Genomic DNA, 12,832 nt, shown 5'->3' with positions numbered 1-12,832 from the left:
GATGATTATTGTGGCATAATCCAAGATATCATTATGCTTGACTTTCGACGCTTATTTGTGTATGTTTTGGATGTAAAGTGGTTTAAGGACGTGGTGGAAAGAGGCCCTAATGCAACAATCAAACGCCATGCAAGTGGCTTTGTAACTATTGACTCCACAAAGTTTTGGCAAAGTAGGAAGGACACACTAGTACTACCGCAACAATGTGAACAGGTACTGTGCACACACATAAAAATACTCGCTTTTAAATATTTGATGCAAGAAAAGTAACATGATTGTATTTGTGTTTGAATTAGGTTGTCTATCAACCAATGATGGATAATAATAGGTGGTGGCATGTCATACCTATTATGCCACGTTCCAAAGTGATGTATAGTACATTTACTAATATGGAGTGTATGGAGGATGATCATGGCCATGGACGTGATGATGACCGTGATACAAGAGAGGAGGATGATCATGAGATAGGAGATATAGATATTGAGGCCGGCATTACCCGTGAGGACGAGCCTACCATTGGAGATCTTGATTTCGATGAGCACATGAGTGGCACAAGTAGTAGTGGGTTGAATGTATTTGTAGATCTAAACACTTGTTTGGATTTTGAAGTAGATAGTTTGGCAAGGGTTGATCTCATTGAGGATGAGATTGAACCGTAGCCCCACAATTGATATTGGCAAAACTATTTTACATATTGTCTCATTCTCCTCATTTCCCTTAATTCTTGTATATGTGGGCTTGCAAAAAATTATGTGCTTTGGTAATCATGGGCAATGTTTGGAAAGCAATGATGTACACCAAAATCTCACTTTCTGTATTCTCTGGAGCGCGTCTATTTACGCGTCTAAATGCGCGTCTGAGTCTCAGTGTAAACGCACAAATAAACGCGCAAATACACGCGCAAATAGACGCGCTAATAAACGGGATGTTAGACGGGCCCATATTTTCTCAGGTCTAACGCGCAAATAAACGCGGTGATTTACGCGCAAATAGACGAGCGTTTAGCCACGCCTATAGACGCGCCCGTAATTTCTCTACTAGAGCAACACCTATAGACGAGCCCGCTATTTTGCATGTCTACCAAGCGCGTCTATAGTTGCTTTGTGTTGTTGTGGAGGCAAAGGGGTCCTTGTATAGATAAAAGGGAAATCTTCCCTTTATCTTCAGCCCCCAATAAGCTTGAAAGGGATCTATATAGTTGAAAGGGACCTCTTCTCTTTATCTTTAGCCAATAAGCTTGTGTGACTCAATAGTGATTGTACTTCTTAGTGGCACATAAGTTCCTAAAATGGCTTGATATTGACTCATAGAGGATGGCATAGCCTAGAACACCACCAACTCATCCCATATAACTTCATATTGTTTTTATGATCCAATCATCAAGCATACGTTAACAAACATCCCCTTTGGGTGCAATCCCAAATGCCCAACACAAGCTTGGAACACTCTTGGCATGAGTCAATCTTGCATTATTGAATCACTTATGCCTTGCTCCATTAAACATTTTATTACATAGGGCATCCTTGCAATAAGAGATATCCCATAAATACATGGTTTCCTTCTAAATACATTGCAATAAGAAATATCCCATAAATACATTGTGAGTACATTGTTTCCTTCTACTTTAGGACATATACCAGTACCTAAAACATAAAACAATAAAAGTTAAGTAACATTGGAGTGTATCAAAATAAAGAATGTTTTGCTCTAATTGTTCTTCTTCCAAAGCTTGCTCTAGCTTGTTCACCTGAAAGTAACATGCTTCAAATACTTTTCCAAGAAATTTGAGATTGAATATCAATTGCCATATTATAATTTCTAAGCTATATCAAGCTTCTAAAATTCACATGTGATCCATATCTTTTGTGCCATTGGCATTAGTTGATACGCTATTGTCATTGCATGCAAGTTAGGTATTAAAGCTATCATCTTGAATAATCTACCTTCTTTCATTGCTTCACAAAAGTTGGAATCCTTTTGATTTGTCTCTAATAATGCCTTGGTATCCATCAAGGAGTACTCTATTATTCTTCTCTATCACTTGCCTAGCTGCCAAGAGATTGTGTGCGCTTGATCTTCCAAAAATTAACTCATGATGCTCCCTACAGTGGCCACATTGTGTTTGAAAAAACATATTGGAAAGTAATGAAACATTCTTTGGCCTAGGTTAAAGAAAGATGTGATCATACACATGAGTATACTTGTACTACCAAAGACTAAAAGAATAATCGAGAAGGATTCTAGGTGAGATGGAGCCATAATTTAGATATATTTCTAAAGCAAAAATGGTAATTCAATCTCTATGGATTTCGTTACAAGTCTACTTTCTATGAGAGGAGGATATTGAACGATCTATGTTGTAGTAGATAGACTTGCTAGGATGGCTCATTTCATACTGATGAAGAAGAAAGATGAAACAGTCAATGCTCGATCAGTGCAGGCAAATTGTTTATGAAAGAAATCCTGAGACTTCATGGAATGCCTGAGAGTATAATTTTGTATAAAGGCTCCAAATTCACATCCACCTTTTTGCAATCAATCTTTAAAGAGACAAGGACTCAACTACAAATGAATAATATTGTTAGAGTGATGGTGAGACTTAGATAGAGTGTTAGAGGATATGTATGTGGATGAGAGACGAAAGAATTGGGTTGAATTATATCCTATAGGAATTAAGATGTTTGTATTCAAAGCCATGTATGAACATTATTATACTATACCGGTTAATTTCTTTAATCCCACGAGTAGAGTACAAGTCTCGAGCAAAATGCTTGAAAGTATGTCAAAAAAGACTTAGCTATGATTAAAGAATCTATTAGAAAAGCCCAATTAGATAGACAAAAGAAGTACTGCAATAAAAAGAGTATGCCATAAGAGTTTGAAGAGGGGGACATAGTCTTTTTTAGGATTTAACCTAAGAAAATTAACCTATAGTTGGGACAAGATAAAAGACTTTTGCAAAGATACCGGGGGCCATTTAAGCCTTGTGCAGTTAAAAATTTATAGATTTTTGAAGAAGAACAAATGCTTCTACACAGATTCTCAAAAAAAACTTCATGCATGTAAATTTTAAGGCAAAATGAAAGAGATTCATATCCAAGAACTGGATTGAGATAGGTGTAGATTTTGAGATTGAGACTTGAGATTGAGATTGTGACTAAGATTGTGAATGAGATTCACCTTGTACCTTTAACTAAGACTGATATTGAGATTTTGTTTCCTTTGTTTTGTCATCTATGCTCAATTAGAAAGTATCCTTTAAATGAGGATCAACCTAAGAATTAGTTCTTTGGAGGATTAGTCCTATTATTTTTTATGTCAATCTAATGTTTGGCTCTATTCTATCTCTTTGTTTTTGGGTTCTCTTTCGCCAATTGGGTGGAGATTATTGTAGAGCTAGAAAGGTAAGGTCCAAAAAGTCCTACAAAATTGGAAAAACTATTGTGAAGCCAAAAGAAGAATCTCCGAGTACCAAAGGAGACTAGACAACCCGTACTCGGAGGATGAATTAAAAGAGGCTACAGAGGAGAAATTGACTACAGCATTGAATTTTAAAAAGTGTTTCAAGATGAAAATATCAATACATGGCCATTCTTATAAGCTTAAAATACAACATTATCCTTCAAGCGAGAATTTGTGATTGTTATGTATTTAAGATCTAAAAAGTTCTTTTAAAATTTTTATGAATGTGAATATCATAAGCTGTTACAAAACTAATAAGTAGCTACAAAAGTGACCCTAAAGTTAGAAACATTGTTATCATAATGGAAAATTAATCATAATTGCTTTGGAATTTGGTTATAATTATGATAATAAGAATTTGATTAGAATTTGCTTTAAAGTTAGAAATATTGTTATCATAATGGAAAGTCAATTATAATTGCTTTAAAGTTAAGATTTTTCATTATGATTGTTAAGAAGCTAGCAAGCAAATTTGAAGTGTACTTCTAATAATATAATATTTTTTCAATGGTCTAAGACAAGATACCCAATGATCTCTTATTACATCTGATTTTTTGATCATTTATCTTTTCAAAGTGTAGGCTATCAGGATCTTCTTCTGTCATTGATGATGTCTTTATAAGAATTGACATGAGGTATCATTATATATCTTGCTCATAAGATTTACTATTGGTACTTGATTATAGAAAAGATGTGATTTGTGCTAATATGGTGTATGTGTGTGAGAGAGAGAATCATGGGATCCAAACATCATGAATGTTTCAAAAAATGTATCGTGCTTCATCATGCATGAAAGATTAACTTAAAAGAAGTGCATGCATAAAACATTAGTTGATTGATTAAGACTTATTCTTTCTTTACATGTTTTATTTCACAATGGTGTATTTTTGTATTAATGATTGTTTTAAAGAATCTAGAGGAAGCCTAATTTTATACCTTGGAGTTTTATCCCTCCTAAGATTTGCTTATATTGTATATTGATCTTTCTTTCAATAATCACCATCTTGCATTATTAAAAATGATATCACACTTCATTCACATTTATAACTTATGGATAAGACTTGCTTGCATTTGAAATAACATGTCTTTAGGGGTTTATCTTTTCAACCATCATATTCCAAGCCACCACAAAGGTTTCACAAACAATGTTTCTTTACTTCTTTGGAGCTTGACTCCCAATTATACACCAAGTCATGTGCACTCACACTTATCTAATATAAATCTTTGTGTGGGTTTGCATAGATGATAGGGTCGGTGGTTTAATATCAAACACAAGAATTTTGATCTTGACCTAAACGAAAAAACTTAGAGGTCACAAAAACCTGCACTTTTTTTTGCAAATCGTGTGAAAACCTCCAACTTTATAAAATTCTATCTAAGGCTGATCCACTTCAAACTTGATCTTGGGGGAACACCTAATTGTATGAGCTTGGGGGTATATCCCGGGGGATTCACATGGGGGAACTTATGATATCACGTGAGTGTACAATAGGGGGGTTTTCTGAAATGAGGAATAAGCTTATACATTAGGGGTGGGGGCCCTTTTTATTTTTTCCCAATATTGAATTTAAGTTAGGGAGGCCCATGCCATATTTAAGAGGGGGGGACATAGTATAGGCTACCTTGGGTAACTAGTCCGAACAAGTTTGGTTTTGTGTATGGTTTTAAATAGTGACAAGGAAAGTAGTCTAAAATTTCTTCTTTTGTGATCTAAATTCTTGAGAAAGAACTTAGATTTAAGGAAAGGGGGGGACATAATAGAATTTTGGTGGTATCTTATAAGCTTAAATAGGGGTGTTTTATCATCCTACATGGATCTTAAATAGAGGGTTTTCTTGAAGTTCATGCACTCAGGTGACGTCCCCCTTTAATGAAGAGTGAATCCCCCCATCACCGCAAGAACTCAAGTCTAAGATATCCTGAAGGACTTGTTGTAGCCCGCTGGCCCAACAAGAGCTATCTGTATTGACTTGTGAGCTCACTATGACACCGATTGTGGATCGAATAAGAATGACTGTGGGAGTGAAGTGACGCTCACAGATCATGCTGTTTATGCTACGTGTAGATCGGATGAACATTGAAAATATCTTTGCACTGCTAGTTTTGTTGGCCGGCTGCTACATGATAAAGCTATTTGCGAAATCTTTGTTAATAATCTTCTTGCGATTGAGAGTTACTGGCTCCAGATCAGTTATCGAAGACATATTTGTCAGTCCAGAGGAAGCATTTCAAACTTTTTTTGCACAGGAAAGCTATGATTTAGACTTCCCTCGAGAATTTCATGCGCACAATTGACCATTTTGTATTCCATCCTCCTATGTACAAGCTCTTCATCACCAACCAACGTTATTATCACCTTGTTAGCTTGTCGATGGTTTTGCCGCCGGGAGAAATTGTATACATGTATACTCTGAAGCAGCAATCTGGATGTTTCCAGGCTCATTCATAAGCCGAGCTGAAGAAAGAAGTTGATACAGAACTCCGAAGAATCTTGAGGAGCTCTAAGGAGGAAACGCATCGAGGTGTTTTGTACTGAGTGATTGCAATTCCTCTGCTCAAATATCTGTCCAAGAGAAAACGGAAAGTTCCTGGCCTCACGATGCAGAGTTCGAGCGGTCCTATCGTGTGCATCTTTCTAGAGCCCACGTATCCTGCATCCTCAAACGATTGGTCCATGATCGAAGCGCACTTCTGCAGAGTGCTTTCGTCAACCCTGCTGCTGCCGCCCAGCTCCCAGAAAACCACGTAATGACCAGCCACTGAGGATGATGATGACAAATCCGCATGGCTCGTGAAATCGACTAGTTCGGCTTTCGAATCTGCAAGCAGTTTGGCAGCCTTTTCCACTACAAGTTGCAGGTCTTTTTCGGTATTTTTATCAATGTTGATGGTAAGCAGCACGTTCTTCCTACAGACGAACGCGAGCTGAGGTGACGCGTTGAAAAACCCGGTCACTCTCACAATGTCGCCTAGCCGATACCGATACAGACCTGTTCCAAACAGCGTTGACGAATTGAGAATAGCTGATTTTCTAAGCAACAGATGAACAGAGGAACCAATACAGAGAACAATAGTAAAACATTTCGAATGCGTGTGACTAGGTCACCTCCATAAGTCGTGATGACGATTTCGTATTCCTGCCCGACCTTCACTTCAGTGAGGCCTACTGGATCCAGCTCTTCGAACGCTGTGGAGGCCATATTCTCTTCAATCATCTCGTTTGCTTCTCGACCCTTCGACCGGAGCAACGGAATAAACTCGAAATAGCCGAAACTCGGTACCACCGTGAACGAAACGTTGCTCGGATCTAATGTGGGATTTGCATTGACTCCGATCCAGCATTCGGTCGCACCATAGTGTGCACTGACAAGGGGCAGTTTCCCAGCGTAGTGCTGCAATCTTTTCAGATACGGCTCCATCGCGCCAGTCATGATGGAGTAGACATACTTGCAGTTCGGCCAGATCTGTGGTATCACACCATACCAGTTATCGAGCCCCGAGCACTTGTTAACGAGCATCTCGGCAAGCTCTGGGTCAGGTCGTAGAAGTTCGCTCATTGCACTCCTGATGTGCGGGTCAATGATCCAGGCACTCAGCTGCCCAGTGCGAATATCCTCACACAGATTTTGCCATTCTAGCTCAAAGGTGCGGAAAGCCTCTAGGAGGGTATACGCGAACGTGGAAGTCATGAATTCCACGTCTTTCCGATACAGAAGACCGCAGAGGAGGTGGCAATACATGGATTCGCGAGTGTTTGACCCATTGACGACTTCCTCGGGGCTGCAGGCGCGTACGCTCGCGGATGTTTGTGTCAGTTTGAATTCCTGGCTCTTGAACATATGAGTCGTCGCAGTCCCGGAGATCAAGCCTCCCTTGCTCTTTGACATTTTACCGCAGAAAATTAGCTCGAGAACTCTTGCACCTGGACTGAGAGGGAATGACCTGCAGTGCGTGGAAGGCGTCGAGTTTAGCATACATCTTTCATGTAAGAAACGAGAGGTTGATGTACCCTACATCTTTCATAGTATCAGTTGTACTTACCGTGCTCTGTACGCTGCCCCGATCTGGACTAGCTGGGAACTAGCCTCCAAAATCTCCTTGTACAAGATAAGGTATTTCTGGCGGCCGTCGGATGTCGTTCCGGAGCTGCATTTCAGGGCACTTCTTATGAGGGCAAAGCGGCTGGAAATTCCACAACAGACGCAGAGGCAGCATAACGTAAATTTACCTGAGGGAGAGTGCTTGAATGGGATCTGCCGTAAGGATGGGGGAGCAATCGCCATCCGCGATTCTCTGGAAGTAAGGCTGCAAGTCGGAGTGGGAAACGAGAGGCAGGCAAGACTTGAAGGAGTGAGGGTCGGTGCGGCCGTGGAGGCCATGTGAGAGGAGGTATTCGGTGGAGGCGTTACGGTGGAGGATGGAGGAGAGGACGCGTTCCTGGACGAGGGAAGCGTCACGGGTCATGTCTTCGAAGCGGGAGATAACGGAATGATGATCATGGTGGTCGGAGGGGGTGAGGAGGCCGGGCATGGTGGAAGGAGGAGGAGGAGGAGGAGGGTGGTGGCGATGGAAGAGAGCTATGGCGATGGAGGAGGAGGAGGTTGGCGATGGAGGAGAGACGAGGGCTATGGCGATGGAGGAGCTCAAAGAGGTCGGCGATGGAGGAGTGATAGAACGAATGTAGTGTATTTATAAGATAGTTCATGACGGCGGCTCTTTCTTTACTCCGCGGCGGCTGCTCTTTGGTCAATTCCTGGCTAATTTTCCTTTCCCTTGATTTTTCCTTGGCTTGCTTGCTGGTCTAAGGCATGACGCTCGACCAAATTTTCCATTTTTTGGCAAAATTCTCACGCACGGCAATTGGACTTTGGAATCCTTTACCGTCTCCCTGAAAGACCCGACACACTTCACTTTCCGTCACACATTAACCAAATTTCAGATGTTTTTTGTGATCTTGAGGCCCCTCTCGCAATCCGAAGCTTGGAAACTAATGCTTTGACCAAGATCACAAAAATTTTACACAAAACACACTTTTTACTCAAAATCGTAATTTTTAGCCTGGCTTCTCAATTTCACCCGGTTCAAAATACACTGAAGGATAATTTTTCTAGCATTTCTTCGAAGTCGGACGGACACACCCTCTCTAGCACTTTTGACGTACTTGAGAAAATTCCAAGAACCTTGCCATACCATACATAAATCCCAAATGACCCTCCACATTTTCTAAAGGTAGAGGCCCCCATCAAATGAGGCTCCCTCCTATTCCAAGTCATGAGAACATTCCAAGAACCTTGCCATAGCATACGTAAATCCCAAGAAACCCTCTAATTTTGCTCACTTTGAGGGAAGGGACATGGGTTCACATAAAACATGAGGCTCACTCCAACGTAATTCACCAATATTGGCCAAACATTGGCTCTAGTTTAGCCAAGCACCTCACTTTTTACATTCAAACTTGGAAAATTTCAAGGAACCTTGACTTAACATACTCCAATTTTGCTCACTTGGTCTTGCACGTGAGGGAAGGGATGTGGGTCCCTATCAAATGGCTCCGTATCACCTACTATTGCAAGTCACCATTTGAGGGTGACTACACTCCCCAAGTCCCCTCCCACTTTATTCTTCTTTTCAAAACTCAAGGGGCATTTATTGGCCACCATTTTCCTCTAGCACGAAATCAATACACAAAAGGGCCAAACAATGAGGCTAGGCTTCATTGTTGAGAATATAGCAAAACATGCTATGACTTTTTATTTTACAACCCACAGCACCAAAAAGAGGTATTGTTGACCAACGTGGCTATGGATGTTTGATTTCTTGTACAACTTGAAAATTGCTTTAGAAAAGCATTGAAAAAATATTTTAAAATGAATCAAAAGAATGTGGGCTGGTTTTTGACTATTATTTCAAAAGTTTACATTCAATTTTTTGATATTTATATTGACAATATTACTGATTGTTTTTTAATTTGTTTTTACCAACTCTTATATTGATGTTTTAAATAAAATCTATTTGGATTTCATCCTAAATTGTACTTTGGAGATCTAAACTTATTGGGACCCAAAGTCATATATAAACAATGCTTGCATTTCCATCGACTCGTTTCTATTATACCATGTGGATCCCCAAAATCTTGATCCCTACATAATCTAGCAATAGTATGTTAATTTTTTGTACTACTACGCAATCCCACCATTATCTAAGTCATAATGGGCAATGCAGGGCAAGGGGGTGGTTCAAAGCTTGGCCCATTCTAAGTCTGACTAAGTAAGTGGATCCTATTTCATGTCATTTATATATGAGTATGTTATTTAATAGCACTAACACGACTCTAAAATGTCTCCACCTCTAATCACCCTCACAAATTTATGACAATATTTTTTATAATGGTACTATGTTGATGATACTAGGGGTCTTAAGAATGGTTCTCGTTTTTTGAAAGTCAAAGTACCCTTTGGGAATATTGGAGAGCATGGAAGGGGTCTGTTAAATATTTCCAAAGTGCTCTTTGGAAATATTAGAGTGCATGAAAGGGCATGGAAGGGGTCTTTTCCAAAGTGCCCTTTGGAAATATTAGAGTGCATGAAAGGGTCTATTAGATCTTCCCACATTTATTTCACCTCTGCCCTAGCAAATGGGCCCCTCCTTCCCTTTTCATAAAGCTTTTCGCACCACTTGTCTCCTCAATTTAATGCCTCTCCTCTTCCCTCCCATTTCATGTCTCCAAAATTCTTTACCTATCTCCTTTTCCCAAACAAATGGAGGTACTTTATTTAATTCCTTCTCAAGGTTATATTGGCTTTGAATCTTGTTCTCTCCTAAATCAAACATCGCGGTGGACAAAAATAAAACCCAAATGACACAATTCTTTAAATCAGGTAAGACTCATATTTCACACAAATTTTCCATCAAAATACATGATGCATGGAAATGAGAGTTCTTTTGAGTCTATAGCCACGTCATTAAAAGGGAAAATGAAAATTGGTGGTTATTTGGTGGAATCAGCAAAGAATACTAGGCTTTTGTTTCTTCTCTCTCCTTGTGTCTTCTTAAAAAGATTGTTCTAAAATCAATCATACATCTACATTGACCATGTATGTTAGGGATGTTTAGAACACCAAAAAGGATTGGATATTGATCTTCCTTCAACTTAGTACGCCCTACAATTCATGGATTCAAGCACCTATTTGGATTTTGCTAAATATACATATTTTCAATTTTTGAGGAGTAAAAAGCAAGCTTTAGGTATGAATACATAGTTTGTTAACCCTGTGGCAACAAGGGCCAGAAGTGCAGTCTAGGACAACCACGGGGGATTCACTAGTAGTAATAAGGAGACGTCACCTGCGTGCAATAAATATATGAAAATTCCCCTTTTCTACCCCCTATTTACGGGACCTTACCTTATAAAATGTACCTTCCTTCCCTTATATAACCCCCCTCCCTTACACTCACGTGGTACCATATGATAAACCCTTGTGGACCCACCGGGAGGACAACAACTATGAGTGCATTGTGTGTGTAGAGTAGCAGCAAAGCTCCGCTTGTAATATCTTGAGCCTGAAAGATGGTATGATGAATCTTAAAGGATGAGGATAGCCAAAATCCTCTCTAAAAAAGATCCAATCATACTTGCAAAATCAGGACCTAGAGAGAGAAAGACTAAAAGCCCACACTTTCTGAGGTCCCTCCACTTTGTGTAGAGACCCAAAAGGTCCCCCCACTTTGTGTAGAGACCCAAAGGTCCCCCCACTTTGTGTAGAGACCCAAAAGGTCCCCCCCAAAAGTGGAGGGACTCTTGTCCAAAAGGTCTCCTACAAAAGAGGTCCCACCATGAAGGTACCTACGGATTGTGTGGAGACCAATATGTATAAATATCTCTCAATGGAATGAAGCTCCGACTCTTTGGGGTTTAGTGTTCAATTATGTTCATGCGATTGATCTCCATTGCGTCCATGCTCTCTTACACTATCGTGTTCTAGCATGCCCTTACCCTTGCACTCTCTACCCTTGTACTCCCTCCTTCTTCTCCATCTCTTGCTCCTCCCTCCTCCTCCTCCTTCCTCCCTCCTCCTCCTCCCTCCTCCTCCTCCTCCTCCTCGTCCCTCCTCCTCCTCCTCCTCCCTTCCTCCTCCTCCACCCTTCTCTCTATTTCTCCTCCTTCCTTCCTCCTCTCTCTTCCTCCTCCTTCCTTGTCTGTCCTCCTCAACCCTTACTCCTCGAATCTACGAAGGAGACTAGCTCTCCACTCCTCAACCTTGGACTCCTTCTGAACCCTGCAACCCCCTCTGAACCTTGGAACTCCTAGTTAGCTCTCTCAACCCTATCCCCCTTTCGAGCCCTAAAATCCCCTTCTAAACCCTTAAACTCTTGTGGAGGCGAGAGCCTCCACCAATCGTTATGATCAATCTCTCTTTCTCATTCACGCATGCATGCGATCTGCTTTCCACGCTTTAGCCTACACCTCTCACCGAAAGATGACTCGAGGACCTATACTACACTTGTGAACACCTATGCTACAACAAGCAACGACACGACTATAGGTGACCAACACCCTCAGAACCTACACTTGAGAAAAACAGAGACAACATTTGGCACCGCTGTTGGGAGGTTAGCACCTGAAGCGAAAGCCGAGCACGTGTTTGCATATGTGAAAAAGAACCCCCTTTGAAAAACTATTCAAGATACATCCCTCAAGGCAAAGGAGTCAAGAAATGCTTCCAAATGGTACAAAAGGATAATGTTGACTTTCAAAATCACATTAATACACTAAACACCCAAAATTAACCCTTAATCCCCCCACATATATATATAAGTTTTTATTTTATAAAATATATTTATTAAAAAAGAAAAAAAGAGAGGAGAGCTCCTGCTTTTATTAAAAAAGAAAAAGAAAAAAAAGAGAGAGCGGATCCTTCATTGAAAACAGTTTTTGCCCCTTCGTCAAAGGCCCATTTCTTGGTCATTTGGAGGCCAAATTATATCCAGATTGAACCCAAATTTCACGCATGTAAAGATATAATGTAAATGAAGTTTTTTGAAGTGTTTAGCCATCATTTTTGGGCTCTGATAGTCGCCTCATGTAGGCACTGATTTTGACCTACTGCTTGCTTATTTTTGACCATTTTCGGGTCCACGAAGGTCAAAATCATAATCAAACTTTGCAATCATATGCACCCACCTGAGGGTAACAAATAGGACTTGTTTATGCACCCGAGATCAAGAAAAAGGCTAGAACTTGCCTACTTTCGAGAGCTTTCTTCAGCCCTTGACGCTCTTCAAGAATTCAACCTCTCACCATCGACAAGTAGCATGGAGGACCTAACAATTGAAGAAGAAATAGGTAAGGATGATCCGCATCCTGCACATC

General features: G+C 40.3%; 1 protein-coding gene across 1 annotated transcript; it reads right to left on the bottom strand.

Moving 5' to 3' along the window:
- Positions 1-5,359: 5,359 nt before the first annotated feature.
- Positions 5,360-8,112, bottom strand: LOC147882115 (jasmonoyl--L-amino acid synthetase JAR4-like). Its single transcript, XM_087401326.1, has 4 exons — positions 7,691-8,112; positions 7,504-7,608; positions 6,569-7,404; positions 5,360-6,452 (listed from the first exon to the last, which is right to left on the bottom strand). The coding sequence occupies exons 1-4, from the start codon at positions 7,990-7,992 to the stop codon at positions 5,902-5,904; spliced, it is 1,794 nt and encodes a 597-aa protein (XP_087257452.1). The 5' UTR covers positions 7,993-8,112; the 3' UTR covers positions 5,360-5,901.
- Positions 8,113-12,832: the final 4,720 nt, after the last annotated feature.

Source organism: Dipteris shenzhenensis, chromosome 30 (assembly GCF_047967505.1).
Source record: "Dipteris shenzhenensis isolate YYH24624 ecotype China chromosome 30, Dip_SZ_1.0, whole genome shotgun sequence".
NCBI classification, from domain to species: Eukaryota; Viridiplantae; Streptophyta; class Polypodiopsida; order Gleicheniales; family Dipteridaceae; genus Dipteris; species Dipteris shenzhenensis.
Note: the sequence above shows the minus strand (reverse complement) of the source record. Positions and strands in the feature narration are given on the sequence as shown.

What these genes read in the sequence shown, in the direction of transcription:
- LOC147882115 (XM_087401326.1), bottom strand. Translation starts at nt 7,992, where the DNA reads ATGCCCGGCCTCCTCACCCCCTCCGACCACCATGATCATCATTCCGTT. An exon ending in ATTCAAGCACTCTCCCTCAG is followed by an intron (nt 7,609 to 7,690) that starts GTAAATTTACGT and finishes CCTGAAATGCAG; the next exon opens with CTCCGGAACGACATCCGACG. An exon ending in GGGGCAGCGTACAGAGCACG is followed by an intron (nt 7,405 to 7,503) that starts GTAAGTACAACT and finishes CACGCACTGCAG; the next exon opens with GTCATTCCCTCTCAGTCCAG.